Source organism: Mobula hypostoma, chromosome 7 (assembly GCF_963921235.1).
Source record: "Mobula hypostoma chromosome 7, sMobHyp1.1, whole genome shotgun sequence".
Lineage (NCBI taxonomy): Eukaryota > Metazoa > Chordata > Chondrichthyes > Myliobatiformes > Myliobatidae > Mobula > Mobula hypostoma.
This window is the reverse complement of record NC_086103.1, coordinates 150837046-150857373: the sequence shown is the minus strand read 5'-3', so window position 1 is coordinate 150857373 and position 20328 is coordinate 150837046. Positions and strand designations below refer to the sequence as shown.

The 20328-nt window shown below is 42.6% G+C and overlaps 1 protein-coding gene across 3 annotated transcripts in view; it reads right to left on the bottom strand.

The window, feature by feature from the left end:
* The window catches only part of brca2 (BRCA2 DNA repair associated), a 134254-nt gene that overhangs the window by 7143 nt on the left and 106783 nt on the right, over positions 1-20328 (bottom strand). For 2 of the 3 annotated variants that reach the window (XM_063054285.1, XM_063054286.1), the window contains exons 21-23: positions 19412-19610; positions 15858-16024; positions 9852-9990 (exon numbers count right to left, since the gene is read on the bottom strand). In XM_063054285.1, the coding sequence (XP_062910355.1) occupies positions 9852-9990; positions 15858-16024; positions 19412-19610 (505 nt within the window). The remainder of the gene's footprint in view (positions 1-9851; positions 9991-15857; positions 16025-19411; positions 19611-20328) is intronic. The other variant, XR_010018741.1, reaches the window with a different exon arrangement.

Sequence of the window (20328 nt, the reverse complement as noted above, 5' to 3'; positions counted from 1 at the left end):
AACAGGATCAGTGAACAGCAAAAGGATTCGCCACTCGCTGGCTTAAAAAAAATCCTGATCTGTTCTGAGACTGTGCCCTCTGAAACTAGACTACCCCACTAAAGAAAACGTTTTCACATCCATTCTATCTATCTAGCCCTATTCAATAGGTTTCAGTGGGAACCACCCCCACTCCATTCTTCAAACTCCAGTAATTACAGGCCCAGAGTCATCAAACATATATTAACCCTTTCATTCACAGAATCATTCTCGTGAACTTCCCTCTGGACCCTCTACGCCAGCACATCTTTTCCCAGATAGGGAGTGTCAAAACTGCTCACAATACTCAAGCCCAACCTCTCCAATGCCTTATAAAACTTCAGTATTACATCCTTGTTTTTATATTATCGTCCTCTTAAAATGAACGCTAAAATCACATTTGCCTTCCTTACCAGCAATTTAACCTGCAAGTTAATCTTTAAGGAGCTGTGCAGAAGGACTTCCAACTCCCTTTGAATCTCTGATTTCTGAATTCCCCCCCCCCGTGTAAAAAATATCTGTCCCTTTATTCCTTCTACCCAAGTTATGACCATACAATTCTCTACACTGTATTCCACCTGCTACTTCTTTGCTCAATCTCCCAAGTCCCTCTGTAGACTCCCCGTTTCTTCATTGACATACAGCATAATGTGAAAACTACTAGTCACCGGCAGCCAAACCAGAAAGACCCCCCTTTATTCCCACTCTTTGCCTCCCGACAGTTAGCCAATCTTCTATCAATGCAGGTATCTTTCCTGTAAAACCATTGGCTCTTACCTTGTTAAGCAGCCTCATTTGCTGCACCTTGGCAATGGCCTTCTGAAAATCCAAGTAAACAGCAACCATTGAGTTTCCTTAGTCTATCCTGCTTGTTGTTTCTTCAAACAATTCCAACACATTTGTCAGACAAGATTTCCCCTCAGGAAACCATGCTGACTTTGGTCTATTATGTGCCTCCAAGTACCCTGAAACATCATTCTTAATAATGAAATCCAACATCTTTTCAACTGCTGAAGTCAGGTTAACCGGCCCTTCTGAAAGAGTGGAATGACCTTTGTAATTTTCCAGTCCTCAGAAACCATTCCAGAATTAGTAATTCTAAAAAGATCACTAGTAATGCCTCCACAACCTCTTCAGGTATTTCTTTCAGAATCCTAGGGTGTAGTTCATTTGGTCCAGGCGACTTATCTTCCTTTAGGCCTTTCAGCTTCTCGAGCACTTTTTCCTTAGTAATCCAACTACTACACTCACTTTTGTCCCCTGACACCTCTAAATTTCTGGCCTACTGCTGGTATCTTCCACAGTGAAAACAGACTCAAAATACTTAATAAATTTGTCCCCCATTACTACCTCTCTAGTGTTATTTTCTAGCGATTTGACACTCTCCTCTATTTTACTGTTTATATATTTGAAAAAACTTTTGGTATCATCTTTTATCTTATTGGCTAGTTTACCTTCATATTTTGTCTTTTCTCCCCTTATTGTTTTTTCAGTTGGCTTCCATTGTGTTTTTATTTTTATTTTTGTAATCCTCTAACGCTGGGGTTCAATTTTGCAACAATATATGCCCTTTCATTTGCTTTTATCCTGTCTTTGACTTCTAATGTCAGCCAGAGTTGCATCATTCTCTCTTTGGAACATATTTCCTCTTATTTGGGATGTATCGATCCTGTGCTTTCTGAATTGCTCCCAGAAACTCCAGCCATTGCTGTTCTGCTGTCATCCCTGTTAGTGTCCCCTTCCAATTAACAATGGCCAGCTCTCTCATGCTGCTGTAATTCCCTTTACTCCACTGTGATACTGATACATCTGATTTTTGCTTCTCCCTTAACTAGATTTCAAAACTGCAATCAAACATGTATTATTGAGTTTTAAAGACTACTTTAATGAATCCTCACTTACATGGGCACTCTCCTGATACAACATCAGGAAAAGAATTAACAGGGTACCACAGATCCTGACCTCAAGTGATGTTGATGTGAAGTGTGCACATTTTACCCATGATCACCTGGGTTTTCTCTTAGTACTCTGATTTCCTTGACATACCCAAGACATACTATTTGGTTAATTGGCTACTGTAAATTTCCCTTACGGCAAATTAATAGCAAGAAATAAAGGAGTTCATAAGCAAACGCGAGAGAAAATAACTGAAAGAAGAATGGGACTAATTGCATTTTTCTCCTCAGGGAGAAGGCTTCCTTCCATATTGTTTTGATTGTATCATAAAAGGTAGAATTTTAACCTAAAGGTATGAGTGTGCTCAGTCTGCTGCTTTTCACACTGCTAACACATGACTGTCTCAAGATTCAGCTCAAACCACATCAGGTTTGTGGATGACACAACAGTTGGCTTCATCAACAACAATTATTAGTCAGAGTACAGAGAGGAAGTGGAGGGGCTGGTAGTCTGGTGTCAGAACAACAACCCAAATCTGAATGTGGAAAAGACCAAGGAAATCATTGGGGACTTCAGGAAGGCGCAGAAAAACCACTCCCCTCTGCAAAGAGTTTTAGTGCGCATGCGTCGGTAGTGCATGCAGTCTGTTACAGTTGCTCTGTAATTTCTTACTTTTAAACTTTTTAACTTAGTTATTTGTTGTATTTTTTTTCTCACGGTAACACGTTGAAGCTGCACCCTCTCTGACATGCTGGTGGAGAGTGTTTTACTTGTTTTTTTAGCGCTGGAATTAGTTACATTCGGACACATAGAAACATAGAAAATAGGTGCAGGAGTAGGCCATTCGGCCCTTCGAGCCTGCACCGCCATTTATTATGATCATGGCTGATCATCCAACTCAGAACCCAGCCTTCCCTCCATACCCCCTGACCCCTGTAGCCACAAGGGCCATATCTAACTTCCTTTTAAACATAGCTAATGAACTGGCCTCAACAGTTTGCTGTGGCAGAGAATTCCACAGATTCACCACTCTCTGTGTGAAGAAGTTTTTCCTAACCTCGGTCCTAAAAGGCTTCCCCTCTATCCTCAAACTGTGACCCCTCGTTCTAGACCTCCCCAACATCGGGAACAATCTTCCTGCATCTAGCCTGTCCAATCCCTTTAGGATCTTATACGTTTCAATCAGATCCCCCCTCAATCTTCTAAATTCCAACGAGTACAAGCCCAGTTCATCCAGTCTTTCTTCATATGAAAGACCTGCCATCCCAGGAATCAATCTGGTGAACCTTCTTTGTACTCCCTCTATGGCAAAGATGTCTTTCCTCAGATTAGGGGACCAAAACTGCACACAATACTCCAGGTGTGGTCTCACCAAGGCCTTGTACAACTGCAGTAGTACCTCCCTGCTCCTGTACTCGAATCCTCTCGCTATAAATGCCAGCATACCGTTCGCCTTTTTCACCGCCTGCTGTACCTGCATGCCCACTTTCAATGACTGGTGTATAATGACACCCAGGTCTCGTTGCACCTCCCCTTTTCCTAATCGGCCACCATTCAGATAATAATCTGTTTTCCTATTTTTGCCACCAAAGTGGATAACTTCACATTTATCCACATTAAATTGCATCTGCCATGAGTTTGCCCACTCACCCAACCTATCCAAGTCACCCTGCATCCTCTTAGCATCCTCCTCACTGCTAACACTGCCACCCAGCTTCGTGTCATCCGCAAACTTGGAGATGCTGCATTTAATTCCCTCATCCAAGTCATTAATATATATTGTAAACAACTGGGGTCCCAGCACTGAGCCTTGCGGTACCCCACTAGTCACCGCCTGCCATTCTGAAAAGGTCCCGTTTATTCCCACTCTTTGCTTCCTGTCTGCTAACCAATTCTCCACCCACACCAATACCTTACCCCCAATACCGTGTGCTTTAAGTTTGCACACTAATCTCCTATGTGGGACCTTGTCAAAAGCCTTTTGAAAATCCAAATATACCACATCCACTGGTTCTCCCCTATCCACTCTACTAGTTACATCCTCAAAAAATTCTATGAGATTCGTCAGACATGATTTTCCTTTCACAAATCCATGCTGACTTTGTCCGATCATTTCACCGCTTTCCAAATGTGCTGTTATCACATCCTTGATAACTGACTCCAGCAGTTTCCCCACCACCGACGTTAGGCTAACCGGCCTATAATTCCCCGGTTTCTCTCTCCCTCCTTTTTTAAAAAGTGGGGTTACATTAGCCACCCTCCAATCCTCAGGAACTAGTCCAGAATCTAACGTCTCGTTAGCGTGGCAGCAGGATGGCCGCATTGTTTATTCCAGGGAACAAATGATTGCGCTCATGCCCGCTGGTTTAGCGAACACAGCAGTGGACATCCCGGCTGAAATCTGGAGGAAAACACAGAAAGGATGCAGAGGGGTATCAGAACGGCGAGGGAAGAGGACCGGGTTGAGACAACAGAGGCTTAAGGAGAAGAGAAGTTATAAGCCGTGTCTCCCCTCTCTCATCATGGGAAATGTGAGATCACTAGGGAATAAAATCGACGAACTGACGGCACTTGTCAGGAGTCAGAGAACATTTCGGGAGAGCAGTGTCATGTGCTTCACTGAGATGTGGCCGCACGAGGACATACCCGATCAAAGCGTTTCCATAGAGGGCTTCCAGACCATTCTAGCTTACCAGAATTGCACTGAGAGCGGTATGCGTAAAGGAGGGGGGCTGGCGGTTCTGGTAAATAACAGATGGTGCAATCCTGGGCATATTACGATCAAGGAACGTGTCTGTAGCCTGGATATTGAACTTTTTGCTGTTGGACTCCGGCCATATTATTTGCCAAGGGAAATCTCGCATCTCGCATGCAATTGTGGTTGTTGTGTACATCCCTCCCTCTGCCAACCCGACGTCGGCGTGTAACATCATTTACACCGTCATAGCCAGATTACAAATCCAGCACCCGAGTGCCCTCACTACCATCTCGGGTGACTTCAACCAGTTTACCATGGCAGAACACTGCTCAACTTCACGCAGTATGTGAGCTGTACAAGCAGAGGGGAGAGGACTCTGGATTTGATGTATGCTAACGTTAAGGATGCATACAGCTCCTCTCCCCTCCCCCCACTGGGAAGGTCAGATCACAACCTGGTGCATCTAAAACCCTGCTACGTGCCTCTGGTGAAGAGTAAACCTGCAACCTCGAGGACAGTGAGAAAATGGTCGGAGGAGGCTTATGAGGCGCTCCAGGGTTGTTTTGAGGTGACAGACTGGCAGGCACTCTGTGAGCCACATGGAGAGGATATTGATGGGCTCACAGAATGCATCACTGATTACATTAACTTCTGTGTGGACTGCAATGTTCCGACAAGAACTGTCCTTTGTTATTCAAATAACAAGCCATGGGTGACAAAGGACATTAAGGACATCCTGAACGCTAAAAAGAGGGCGTTTAGAGATGGAAATAGGGAGGAGCTGAGGGCAATACAGAGGGACCTGAAAGCCAGGATCTGGGAGGCTAAAGACAGGTACAGGAGGAAGCTTGAGTGGAAACTCCAGCAGAACAACATGAGAGAGGTCTGGGGGGGGATGAGGACCATCACTGGGTTCCGGGAAACTAGCAACAGAGGAGCTGAGGGTATTGTGGACAGGGCCAACGAACTTAACCTGTTCTTTAACAGATTTGACATTGTGACCCCTGCCCATGCCCCACATGAGCCATCTGTTGTCGGCCCCCAAGCAACACATATTCCACTCTCCCCTCCTCACAGTCCCCCACCCTGCTCTCATGACTATACCCCTCCCCCACACGAAACCACCACGGTGGGCTTCACGGCTGAACAGGTGAGAAGACAGCTGAAGCGTCTCAACCCAAGCAAGGCTGCAGGACCGGAAGGTGTCAATACCAGGATGCTCAAAGCCTGTGCCCCTCAGCTATGTGGAGTACGTCACCATGTATTCAACCTGAGCCTGAGGCTCCGGAGGGTTCCTGTGCTGTGGAAGACGTCCTGCCTCGTCTCTGTGCCGAAGACGCCGCGCCCCGGCGGCCTCAATGACTACAGACCAGTGGCATTGACCTCCCACATCATGAAGACCCTGGAGAGACTTGTCCTGGAGCTGCTCCGGCCTATGGTCAAGCCACACTTAGATCCCCTCCAGTTCACCTACCAGCCCCGACTAGGAGTTGAGGATGCCATCGTCTACCTGCTGAACCGTGTCTACGCCCACCTGAACAAGCCAGCGAGCACTGTGAGGGTCATGTTTTTTTGACTTCTCCAGTGCGTTCAACACCATCCGCCCTGCTCTGCTGGGGGAGAAGCTGACAGCGATGCAGGTGGATGCTTTCCTGGTATCATGGATTCTTGATTTCCTGACTGGCAGACCACAGTACGTGTGCTTGCAACACTGTGTGTCCGACAGAGTGATCAGCAGCACTGGAGCTCCACAGGGGACTGCCTTGTCTCCCTTTCTCTTCACCATTTACACCTCGGACTTCAACTACTGCACAGAGTCTTGTCATCTTCAGAAGTTTTCTGATGATTCTGCCATAGCTGGATGCATCAGCAAGGGAGATGAGGTTGAGTACAGGGCTACGGTAGGAAACTTTGTCACATGGTGTGAGCAGAATCATCTGCAGCTTAATGTGAAAACGACTAAGGAGCTGGTGGTAGACCTGAGGAGAGCTAAGGTACCGGTGACCCCTGTTTCCATCCAGGGGATCAGTGTGGACATAGTGGAGGATTACAAATACCTGGGGATACGAATTGACAATAAACTGGACTGGTCAAAGAACACTGAGGCTGGCTACAAGAAGGGTCAGAGCCGTCTCTATTTCCTGAGGAGACTGAGGTCCTTTAACATCTGCCGGACGATGCTGAGGATGTTCTACGAGTCTGTGGTGGCCAGTGCTATTATGTTTGCTGTTGTGTGCTGGGGCAGCAGGCTGAGGGTAGCAGACACCAACAGGATCAACAAACTCATTTGTAAGGCCAGTAATGTTGTGGGGATGGAACTGGACTCTCTCACGGTGGTGTCTGAAAAGAGGATGCTGTCTAAGTTGCATGCCATCTTGGTCAATGTCTCCCATCCACTACATAATGTACTGGGTGGGCACGGGAGTATATTCAGCCAGAGACTCATTCCTCCGAGATGCAGCACAGAGCATCATAGGAAGTCATTACTGCCTGTGGCCATCAAACTTTACAACTCCTCCCTTGGAGGGTCAGACACCCTGAGCCAATAGGCTGGTCCTGGACTTATTTCATAATTTACTGGCATAATTTACATATTACTATTTAACTATTTATGGTTCTATTACTATTTATATTTATGGTGCAACTGTAACAAAAACCAATTTCCCCCTGGGATCAATAAAGTATGACTATGTCTATGACTAAAATATATGGTTTCTCAGATTGAGTTAAGTGCACTAAGTTCCTGGGAGTTCACGTCACAGATGACCTCACCTAGTTCCTCAACTTCACCTCCCCAAACAAGACACAGCAGTGCCTCCACTTCCTATGGAGATTGAGGCAAGCGAGGCTCCCTCCTGCCACCCCCTATCTTAACTGAATTTTTACAGAAGCACCATTGAGTGTCCTGACAAGCTGCATCTGGTATGGGAGCAACTGAGCATCGGACTGAAAGTCCCTACAAAGGACTATGAGAATGGCCAAGAGGATCATATGGGTCTCCCCATGCCACTGGGGACATTTATCATGAGCACTGCATACGCTGGGCCCTTAGCATTATCATGAATCCCAGCCATCCATCCAGCATCTTTTGACTTTCTACCATCAGGCAGGAGACTCTGATGCACAGACAAGATGGTCAGGATGGGAAATTTATTATTTGTTCCCTCAGGCTATTAGGCTTCTGAACTCCCTGCTGCATCGCATTCGACGTGTCACTGGTTAATCTGTTCTGTACTTAATATTTAATAATTTATGCACTTTACTTTGTTTATTTACGTGTAATTCACCATCAATTTTATCCTTACTTTCCTAAGTTATTGTATATTGTATTTTGTATGTACGTACAACTGTGCTTTACACCCTGGTCTGTAGAAACATCTTATTTGACGCTATACCTGTATATAGTTAAATAACAATAAACTTGACTTGAGTAGCTGGCTAATCTGTAATGTAACTGAACTAGCCTTTTGAATAGCCTGTTTTCTCGCAGAACTAATTCTATAAGGAAATTATTGCCATGTAATCAGCATTTTGTTCACCACAAAGACTTTTCACTCTAAACAGTGCAGATAAACTGATACATCTCAGTCACCAAATTACATCATTTGTAGCCTGTTGGTAATTGATATGGATTGTAATGAGGGCATTTTACCATGTACTGTGGTTACTTTAAAAAAAAATCAGCAAGTCAGGCAGTATTTGCGGAAAGTGGAAAAAGTTGCGCCTTACAGGTCAAATGCGTCAAGGCATGAAATGTTAACTTTTTGTCTGAAGTGCAGCATGACGAGTGTATTCAGCATTCTCTTTTTATTTCATACTTCCACCATTTCGAAAAGAACTATTTAGTAAGCTATCCAGCAATACTAATAAAATGCTTTCATTGTATCACTGCAGAAAAGTTATGAGCTACTTAAAGATTTACAAGCTAGGCACTAATCTTAAACCCAGGTTTATTAGGAATTTCTTTTAAACTTCAGGCATTTAATTTATAAACACAATATAACGGCTTCCTTAATCCCAAATCTTATTGAAACAGCAAGGCTAAAACTTTAATTCTCTTTCAATTTGCAGATTTATAAACTACTTAATGCCTGAGCCACTGGGTGGTAGTTATCTATAATTTTGAGGTGCTTCGAGAGGCTGGTCACGGCATGCATCAGCTCTGGTCTTCCACACAACCTCAACCCACTGCAATGTATCTACTGCCAAAACAGGTCTCTAGCAGATGCCACCCCTATGGTCCTACCCTTATCTCTGGAGCATCTGGATAGTAAAGATTTGAGGAGAACTCATCACTAAGCTCCATTTCTGTATTTGGATATTTGATTTGCTGACCAACAGACCAAATTAGCAACAATAGGCTGCAACACATTAGCCCCATACCCAATCCTTCTACACTCATTACTACGTGGCCAGATTCTGCTCTAAATTTGCAGATGATTCCATTGTAGACTCTTGAACAGATCTTTTGTGTTTTAAGATGGACTCTACCTCACAATCAACCTCATTACAATCTTGCAATTAGTTTAAATGCATCTCACATTCTCTGTAGTTTTACTGTATTCTTCATTATTATTGTTTTACTTTGTTCCACCTCAGTGCACTATAATAATGGTGATCTGTAATATCAGCATGCAACAACAAGGTTTTCAAAGTATATTTGTACATGACAATAATAAACCAATACATTTGACTTTTTATTTAGCCGTTTAATTGATTGGGAAGGTGCTTAATTGAAGGGATCTTAAACACTTACAATATTCACAAAAGAAAAAATGCTCTGTGGAATAAATATTGAGACAAATAATCTTTTAGGAGTTCCATACATTAACTTGGGTGCCACGGTGGACATATGTCTCTAGCAAAGGAGGTGTAAGACACTTCTTCCCTCTGCTAGGCTGCAGGTCACCCTTGGGTAAGTCGTAGCACCTGCTTTGCTCCCGGATCAAGGTCACATGAAGCCATGGGAGCAAGTGATGGATGGTCGTATGAGCAGCTGCTGCATATCACAAGTCCTGGTTATGCAACCACAGACACTAGACAGACAATTTCTGATGGGTATTGATAATGGCTGGGGTCACCTGTCTTCGAAAGGCATTGCACAGAAGGTGGCAGTGACAAACCACTTCTATAGAAAAATTTGCCAAGATCAGTTATGGCCATGGAAAGACCATGATCACTCACGTCATACGATACGGCACATTAATGATGACGATACATTAAATTTTATAATCAGTACCTGTTTTCCCCAAAATGTAGATCACATATCCTGCCAGGTCCACCTCTTTGCAGACAGCTCTAAAGAACTGATCACAGAGCATACTATATGCGACTACTTGCCTAGGTTGATAAAGTTGATTTAACACACTGGAAGATGCCTAAGATTAAAAAAATACACCATTAAATCTCAGTTTTGCACAGAATGGGTCCATCACTGCCATATCCAATTGGCTCTAAAATGAATTTTTGATTTTCGCCTTTCCTGCTCTGTTTTGGTTCCCAGATCAATCAGCAGACAACTACCCGATAGTCCAAAATCAAATTAAAGTATCATTCAACCAAACACAAATGTAACCAAATGAAACAGCATTCCTCTAGCACATATGGTTCAGAAAACAGTCAGAAAGCAAAAAAATATAGCTCAAGTCCCTGAGCAGCATGACTGTAGAATTGACAAGTTGTCCTCATCTAGCTTGTTCTTCCACTGAATGAACACCAGAGGGGTCAGTCCCTAATCCAAGGATGGATTCCAGCATGTCCCACATCACGTTGGCATCTCCTCTCCTGGTCAGCTGCAACAGGCAAACCCCCGCGGGACCTCTGCCTAGTCCTTGCTACAACTGAGGCAATGCAGCTCCCCCTGCCAGTCATGCCAATGAACCAGTGAATCGGACTTGTAGTACTGTATTCTATGTTACCAACATCCAACAAGGCTTTGCATTCACAATAAAAACCTTCCAAGACAATCACTTACACTGCTCATCGGTATATGACAAATCCAGATGACAACACAACAGCATGCAATAGATCCATCTCCATTGCTATGGAGCAACTTGCTGATGGGATAGTCATGTAGTACTTGATGATTTTAGTACCTAGCAGTGATTTGTGAATACGTCACCATCTTACCAAAAATATATCATCTGCCTTCAGGCTTCCTTGACAGCACTTCCTAAATCGGTGACCTCTTCCATGAAAAGGTTGCAGGCACACGGGAATTCTACAGGCTGCAAGTTCCTTCTCCACATTATAGAACATAACATGGATGTTATGTGCTTGGATTTTCAAAAGGCCTTCGACAAGGTGCCACACAAGTGGCTGCTTAAACAAGAGCCCATGGTATTACAGGAAAGATACTAGCATGGATAGAGCACAAGCTGATTGGCAGGAGGCAAAGAGTGGGAATAAAGGGAGCCTTTTCTGATTGGCTGGCAATGACTAGTGGTGTTCAATAGACAATAGGTGCAGGAGTAGGCCATTCACCGTGATCATGGCTGATCATCCACAATCAGTATCCAGTTCCTGCCTTATCCCCATAACCTTTGATTCCACTATCTTTAAGAGCTCTATCTATCTCTTTCTTGAAAGCATCCAGAGACTTGGCCTCCACAGCCTTCTGGGGCAGAGCATTCCATTAATCCACCACTCTCTGGGTGAAAAAGTTTTTCCTCAACTCCGTTCTAAATGGCCTACCCCTTATTCTTAAACTGTGGCCTCTGGTTCTGGACTCACCCATCCGTGGGAACATGCTTCCTGCTTCCAGCGTGTCCAATCCCTTAATAAATAAGATCCCCTCTCAGCCTTCTAAATTCCAGAGTATACAAGCCCAATCGCTCCAATCTTTCGACATATGACAGTCCCGCCATCCCAGGAATTCACCTTGTGAACCTATGCTGCACTCCCTCAATAGCAAGAATGTCCTTCCTCAAATTTGGAGATGAAAACTGCACACAGTACTCCAGGTGTGGTCTCCCCCAGGGCCCTGTACAGCTGCAGAAGGACCTCTTTGCTCTTATACTCAATTCCCCTTGTTATGAAGGCCAGCACACCATTAGCTTTCTTCACTGCCTGCTGTACTTGCATGCTTGCTTTCAGTTAACTGATGTACAAGAACACCTAGATCTCGTTGTACTTCCCCTTTTCCTAACTTGACTCCATTTAGATAATAATCTGCCTTCCTGTTCTTACCACCAAAGTGGATAACCTCACATTTATCCACATTAAACTGCATCTGCCATGCATCTGCCCACTCACCCAGCCTGTCCAAGTCACCCTGCATTCTCATAACATCCTCCTCATAATTCACACTGCCACCCAGCTTTGTGTCATCGGCAAATTTGCTAATGTTACTTTTAATTCTCTCATCTAAATCATTAATATATATTGTAAACAGCTGTGGTCCCAGCACTGAACCCTGCGGTACCCCACTGGTCACCGCCTGCCATTCTGAAAGGGACCCGTTAATCGCTATTCTTTGTTTTCTGTCAGCCAGCCAATTTTCAATCCATGTCAGTACTCTGCCCCCAATACCATGTGCCCTAATTTTGCCCACTAATCTCCTATGTGGGACTTTATCAAAGGCTTTCTGGAAGTCCAGGTACACTACATCCACTGGCTCTCCCTTGTCCATTTTCATAGTTACATTCTCAAAAAACTCCAGAAGATTAGTCAAGCACGATTTCCCCTTCGTACATCCACGCTGACTCGGACCGATCCTGTTCCTGCTATCCAGATGTGTTGTAATTTCATCTTTTATAACTGACTCCAGCATCTTTCCCACCACCGACGTCAGGCTAACCGGTCTATAATTCCCTGTTTTCTCTCTTCCTCCCTTCTTGAAGAGAAGGACAACATTGGCCACCCTCCAATCCACAGGAACTGATCCTGAATCTATAGTTCAGTAGGGATCAGTCTCAGGACTGCTTCTTTTTATGTTGTATGTCAAAGATTTAGATGATGGAATTAATGACTTTTTGGCCAAATTTGTAGTTGGTACAAAGATAGGTGGAAGTGTAGGTAGTGTTGAGGAAGCAAGGCGGCTGCAGAAGGACTTAGCTTTGGAGAATTGGCAAAGAAGTGGCGGATGGTATATACTGTTAAGAAGTGTATAGTCATACACTTTGGTAGAAAGAATAAAAGTATAGAAAGATGCCTCTGCTCCCACTTTGATACAATGGTTCTCTCAGGTGATGTTATGTCTTAGTTTGGAGAAAATCAGAAGTCGAACTTTTGATCCTCAATTTGACTTTGAGAAAAGGTGGGGTTCTTTTGCCCGTTACTATCAATTGATTTGAATTAATTAAGATGGTTCCCTTCTGATTCCTGTTCAAATGGATTTGAGTTGGCAGATTGATGTTTTTCTTTTATGGGAGCGTATAGCTCTGGGGTTGTGCTCCCAATGGTTTTTTTTTCATTTTTTTTTTCTGTTGGTAGTGGTGTTTTTTTTAGTTAGTAGGGGTTCTTTTTTCCTTCTTTCTTTTCCCCCCCAAAAAATTTTAATATTTTATTTTTTCTTCTTATTATTGATATATTGTTTGGCTTTGTTAATCAGTTATTTGATAATTTAGTTCTCATTGTACAAATTGACATGTTGACTTGATTACTTTAATTTTTTTTTGTTGATCTTCAATAATAATTAATGAAAAAGATTTAAAAATGAAAATGACTATTTTCTAAACTGGGAGAAAATACAAAAATCCATGCTGCAAAGAGTCTTAGGGAATCCTGCATGGTACTCCCAGGGTTAATTTGCAGGTAGAGTCAGTGGGGAGGAAGGCAAATGCAAATGTTAAAATTCATCGAGAGGACTAGAGTACAAAAAACAAGGATGTAAGTGCTGAGGCTTTGTAAGGCACTGGTGAGGCCTCACTTGGAGTACTGTGAGCAGTTTTGGGCCCTTTATTTAAGGATACACTGACATTGGAGAGGGTTCAGAGGAGGTTCATGAGAATAATTCCGGGAATGAAATGGTTACCAGATGACTGTGTTTGATGGCTTAAGGCTTATACATGTTGGAATTTAGAAGAATGAAGGGGTATCTCATTGAAACCCATCAAATGTTAAAAGGCCTAGATAGAGTGGTGGAGAGGATATTTCCTATAGTGTGGGGGTCCAAGACCAGAGGACACAGCTTCAGAAAAGAGGGACGTCCATTTAGAACAGAGATAAGCTGGAATTTCTTTAGCCAGAGGGTGGCAAATCTGTAGAATTCATTGCCACAGGCGGCTGCGGAGGCCAGGCCATTGGGTGCACTTAAGGCAGAAGTTGATAGGTTCTTGATTAGTCAGAACGTGAAAGATTATGGGGAGAAAGGTGGCAGGAAAATGGGTTGAGAGAGAAATGGACTAGCCATGAGGAAATGGCAGAGCACACCCAATGGGCCGAATGGCCTAATTTGAGCCCATATCTTATGGCCTTAACATTTTGAAGGAAAATAACCATTCCTGGGCCAAAAACCTGACAATACAATGGAAATACTTTACTATGTCTACTTCAAGAATCCTACCACTTTTTCAAGGATACAAAGGGATGAGTATTAAATACTACCCTTCCCAAAGATACTCTCCTCTGTAAACATATCAGCATGTCTTACTTTTAGGGGTTTAAAAATAACATGTCAAGCATTTGGTCCATAATGATAGACGAGGAAGTTTGTTAACTCAACAACCATTTTATTAGGATAAACACAAAACAGACTGGGCACCATGACCCGGAGAGTGAACCCAACCTGTCTCATACAAATGGGGGAGGCGACCATCACACACCCCGGTTACAGTTAGGGTGACCCACAAATACACAAGTGAATAACTATAAAACCCAAGCTAAAATATAACACTAAATGAACTGGAACTTCCCACCATTATCCTACAAAAGCGTTTTAACACAAGAACAATACATTGGAAAGAGCTTAATGCTCCAACTACCTTTTTTTGGTTTTCTCAGACGATTTTATGTTTGAATCTGGAGAAAATTAGAAGTAACCTTTATGATTCTTCATTTAAATTTGAACAGATTTGGGGACCTTTTATTCGATATTTTCATTTAATGTAATATTTACCCTTCTTGTTTTTTTTCACTGTTTTAATGGAGGTCGGGATTGAGGACGTGATTTTAAGTTTAACTCTGTTTGGTTTCAAGTTAGCCCATTGCTTTGCTTTGCTTTTAGTTAGTTGCACGGTGGGTTTTTTTGGGGGGTTTTTTTTCTTTTTTTCCATTGATATATATAAAATCTAGTATACTATTATGTTATCTTGGTTTCTTATGCTTAAATTATATTGTTTGTAGTATTTTCTTTTTGGTATTGTTATCTTTTGGAATTTTATTATACTTTAACATTGTATTAATGTTTATATGGTTTACCTTTTTTGTATACTTACTCAATAAAAAGATTTAAAAAGAAAGAAAGAACAATAAACAGTGCTGGTCATTAGAAAGGCAGGGGCGGGCTGGCGACCACACCACCTTCCCCTCCCCCAGAGTGTCACAATAATTTTCTAAATGCACCACTGCCATCAAATATAATTTGAATACCTTCAACAACTCTAGCCATGATATATTAGCTCTTAGTGATAAGAGATACCTGGAAATACAAAAGTGACTCCCAAGAAGACTACATTATGAGCATTGAATGTAGAACAGTAGCTCAGAAGTGTTAGTGGATTATAATGTCAAGGACTGTTTTTTTGAGTTTGTGGACCAAGTAAAAGGGCCACTTTGCAGAACACTTCTAATCAGAAAAATTTTACCCTAAACTTCTAGCTACCTGTCACTTGCATTCTCCTACACCACTCCCACTTTGACCCCTCTATGCTTAGTGTCCCAACTGTTACAAGGAAGCTCAATGAGGTAGCTCTTCGGACCAAATGTCAGATTGGAGTTGTAATTCAAGGTCATCTAACTGAGCTCAGTTTATCCTCACTGATCTACAAAGATTTCAAGTATGCTCTTTTGTTTCAGGTTTCTTCAAAGTACTACGCTGTGCCTCTCAGAATGGGGAAAATAAAAGAGAATGCTAGAAATCTAACTTGGCTCATTCATTGACTAACTGGACAATTGTGAAAACACCAAATCATGTGAACCACTTTAGTTCTCTACCTTATCACTTGCATTTTCTTTGTTCTCTCCATTTTTTCCCCCTCTTCAACTCATTAATAACATTTCTCATTTGAATTTATATCAGAATTTCTTCCTAGAACATGCTCATATCACAGCTAAATATTAAACTGAATGTAAAAAACTGAATTACCTGCAGCTTTTGGTACCTGGTTTTCTTTGTAGCAGTCAACTGCAGATCAACATAATTATGCCGACCCTTGCATGATGCAGCAGATAGATAACAGATCCAGTATCTTCCACCCTCCTTTAGTAGGGAATGTAATTCAGCAGTTGGGCGCCAGATATTTAACATATACACTATTTGGAAGAAATATTACCTTGTTAGTGTTTGTCAGAGTCCACAGAATTTAAATATTTTATAAGGCAAAGAGCAAGTAGCTTGCAAGCAATCTTCTTAAAGAAATGCTAGAGCATCACTTTTCCTGCATCATTTATTGTACTAAGCTTGGCACCATCTACCATTTGGCTTCTGATCATTAGTATAGAACATCAGCAATAATTATGTCAATAAATATACTATAATCAAGAGAAAGCAATAATTAAGCACCGCTTCTCTGGCGATCCACTGGCTTCAAGAATGACTTCCTTCCACTTCAGTTTGGGGGGGGGGGAACAGGATGAGGTTAATGTGGGGCTGCAGAGACTGCAATAGATGGAACAAAAATTGCCTGATGGAATGAATAGACTTGCATAACACAACTTCATTGGGGTTGTGAACCCCAATCAAGGAAACAGATCTATTGAGCCCGTGTTGATCATCAACCACCCAATTACATACATCAATCCTACATTAATCCTATTTTTATTTTTCCCATGTCCTCAGCAACTCCAAGATTCTTTCACTAGGGACAATTTTCAGTGACCAATTAACCTACCAACCAGTATGTCTTTGGGACTTGGGAGGAAATTGGAGCAACTAGAAGTTTACATTGTCATAGCCAAACATGCAAACTCCATGCAGAAAATACCCAAGGTCAGGGATGAACCCAGTTTCCTGCACTGCAAGACAGCAGCTCTAATAGCTGTGCAGTACCACCAATGAGTTTCTGCAGCCAGCCATATTTTAGAATATAGTTGCCTTATTTGGCAGAGGCCAGCTCTTTTGTTTGAACAAACTTAATATCTGGTAAAGAATATTTACTCAGCATTTTCCATACTTTACTTACTTTTAAATTGTTTTGGTTTAAGGACATTTGTTGCAATTGAAACTGTTAGTTTCTCACTGATACTATCTCAAAACATATTCTTTATCAATATTTAACTGAATAATACCATTACCATAACAATACATACAAAATGCAGTGGCAACATCTTGCCACAAAAAGGGACATGGATTGACATGTTGGGACAGAAATGGGAATCTGAATTAAAATGTTTGGCCACCATGAAGTGCTGCTTTCGGTGGATGGAGTGGAGGTGCTTGATGCAGCAGTCTCCCAATTTACGATGGGTCTCACCAATGTAGAGAAGGCTGCATTGGGAGCATCGAACACAACAGACGACCCCAACTTAATCACAGGTGAAGTACTGCCTGGGGCTCTGGAATTGAGGTAAGTGGGCAGGTGTAGCATTTAGGCCACTTGCAGGGATAAGTGCCGAGAGGGATATTAGTGGGGAGGGACATATGTCAAGAGAATCAAGAAGGGAGAGTTCCTCGCAAAAAGTGGGTAAAAGAAGGTAAAGATAAATTAGTGATCGGACCACTTTGGACATAGCAGAAGTTGTGGAGGATGATGTGTTGGATGTGGAGGCTCATGGGGTAGTAGGTAAAGACAAGATGAACTTAAGGTGGAAAGAAGATGGGGCGAGCATGGATGTTTGGGAAATGGAGGAGATACAGGTGAGGGCAGGATCAACAATGGAGAAAGGGAAACCATGTTCTTTGAAGTAGAAGGAATCTCTGATGACCTAGAAAGGAAAACTGCACCCTGGGCACTGAGAAAAAGGAACAGCATTTTTACAGGAGATAAGGTGGGAAAAAGATATAGTCAAGATAACTATGGGAATTTATAAAAGATGTCTGTTGACAGTTTGTCTCCAGAGATGAAGACAGATTAAGAAAGGAGAGGGGGATGTCAGAAATGGACCAAATGAATTTAATGGCTGGGTGGGAGTTGAAGGCAAAGTTGAAGAGATTGATGAGCTCAGCATGGGTGCATGATGCAGCACCAAAGCAATTATCAATATAGCAGAGGAAGAGTTGGGGAGCATTATCGGGAAAGGCTTGGAATATGGACTATTCTATGTAGCAAACAAAGAGGCAGGCACCCACCATGCGGGTATCCTTGAGTCTGGGGAAAGTGGAGGAGCTGAAGGAAAAACTGTTGATGTCAAGGATCAGTTCTATTAGACAGAGGCAGGTGGTGGTGAAAGGGAACTAGTTGGTTCTTTTATTGAGAAAGAAGCGGAGACCTTCGAGACCTTCTTGATGGGGGATTATAAGTGTCCAGGGCCAGAACATCTATGCTGAAAATAAGGTGATCAGGGGTAGGGAGTTGAAAATTACTGAGATCAAGAGCACAAGAAGAAATCAATGATTTGGATTATGGGATTAATGGATTTGTGGCTAAATTTGCCAATGACACAAAGATAGGTGGAGGAGTGGGTAGTGTTGAGGAAACAGAGAGCCTGCAGAGAGACTTAGATAGTTCAGGGGAATGGGTAAAGAAGTGGCAAATGAAATACAATGTTGGAAAGTGCATGATCATGCACTTTGGTGGAAGAAATAAACGGGTAGACTATTATTTAGATGGGGAGAGAATTCAAGATGCAGAGATGCAAAGGGCCTTGGGAGTCCTTGTGCAGGATACCCTAAAGGTTAACCTCCAGGTTGAGTTGGTGGTGAAGGCGGCGAATGCAATGTTGGCATTCATTTCTAGAGGTATAAAATATAAGAGCAGGGATGTGATGTTGAGGCTCTATAAGACACTTGTGAGACCACACTTGGAATATAGTGTGCAATTTTGGGCTCCTTTTTTTTAGAAAGGATATACTGACATTGGAGAGGGTTCAGAGAAGATTTACGAGAATGATTCCAGGAATGAAAGGGTTACCATATGAGAAATGTCTGGCAGCTCTTGGGCTGTATTCCTGGAGTTCAGGAGAATGAGGGGGGATCTCATAGAAACATTCTAAATGTTAAAAAGCCTGAACAAATCAGATATGGCAAAGTTATTTACCATGGTAGGGAAGTCTAGGACAAGGCTGCACGACTTCAGGATTGAAGGACGCCCATTTAGAACAGAGATGCGGAGAAATTACTTTAGACAGAGGTAGTAAATCTGTGGAACTTGCTGCCATGAGCAGCTGTGAAGTCATTGGGTGCATTTAAGGCAGAGATAGATAGGTTCTTGATTAGCCAGGGCATCAAAGAGCATGGGGAGGAGGCAGGGGAGTGGGGATGACTGGAAGAATTGGATCAGACCATGATTGAATGGCGGAGCAGACTCAATGGGCTGAATGGCCTACTTCTGCTCCTATCTTAAGAAGTGTCGCAGATGTAGGTGTGAAGGGACTGAACCAAGGGGGATAGAATAGAGTTAAGGTATGAGGATACGTGTTCAATGAAGCAGGAACAGGCAGAGACAATAGGACAGTCAGGCTTGTGGATCCTGGGTAGGAGGTAGAAGTGAGCATTACAATAAATTTTTAAAATAATGATTAACACTCCCATTGTACACTCACCAGCATTATTATCGTGGCTTTTGTAGTCCACAATGCATAATTTCCACAAAGGGGCGACATTCCTTTTTACATAGCTATCGTTATTGTGAGCATCCTCTAATGCTTTTCTGAACTGAGCCTCAATCTGGACCTGTTGTTTTTCTTTTAACACTTGTCTGTAATTATTCAGAGCTTTTAACTGCTGTTCACTAAAACAAGCCTGCAAAGTCAATGTGATATATGTCAATTATTTTAAGGAATAACATTAAAAATCACAACATTTAGAGATATGTCAATCAATAATAATCTGCATGCTTACACAGAAACCCATTTCTACTGAAAAATGATCTCAATGCAATAGAGAAATTGGTGAGGAAACACTCAGATAAAGCTTTTCTTCAACATAACGGACATCAACTTAGGCTCAAGATATTGTGGCGAGAATTCAGTGCTTGATGACAGACGAGGAAGCTCATTAAACTGAATAACCGTTGTTATTGTGATAAATACAAAAACAGACCGGGCACTATAACCTAGGGAGAGAACCCCTTCTATCACATACAGATTGGGGAGGTAATGATCACAAACCTTGGTTAATCAGGGTGATCCACAAACATACGTGCAAATAACTATATAACCCAAGCTAAAATATAACAATAAATAAAGTTGAACTTCCCACCATAATCCCACGGAAGCATTTTAAAACAAGAACAACAAGCATTGCTAGTCATTAGAAATGCAGGATGTGGGCTGTTGACCACCCCCCCCCGCCCAGTGTCACACTACCCTCGCCCAAGGGGTCAGCCATCTTTGGCAACCCAAGTCCATAACAAAGTTCAAAGTCCCATTGCGGGGGTTTTCTGGATCACACCCCCCTCCCCCAGGGGAGACACTGTTTGGTGAGGCAAGAAGCAGGGCACAGGGGGCGTCACTTCATT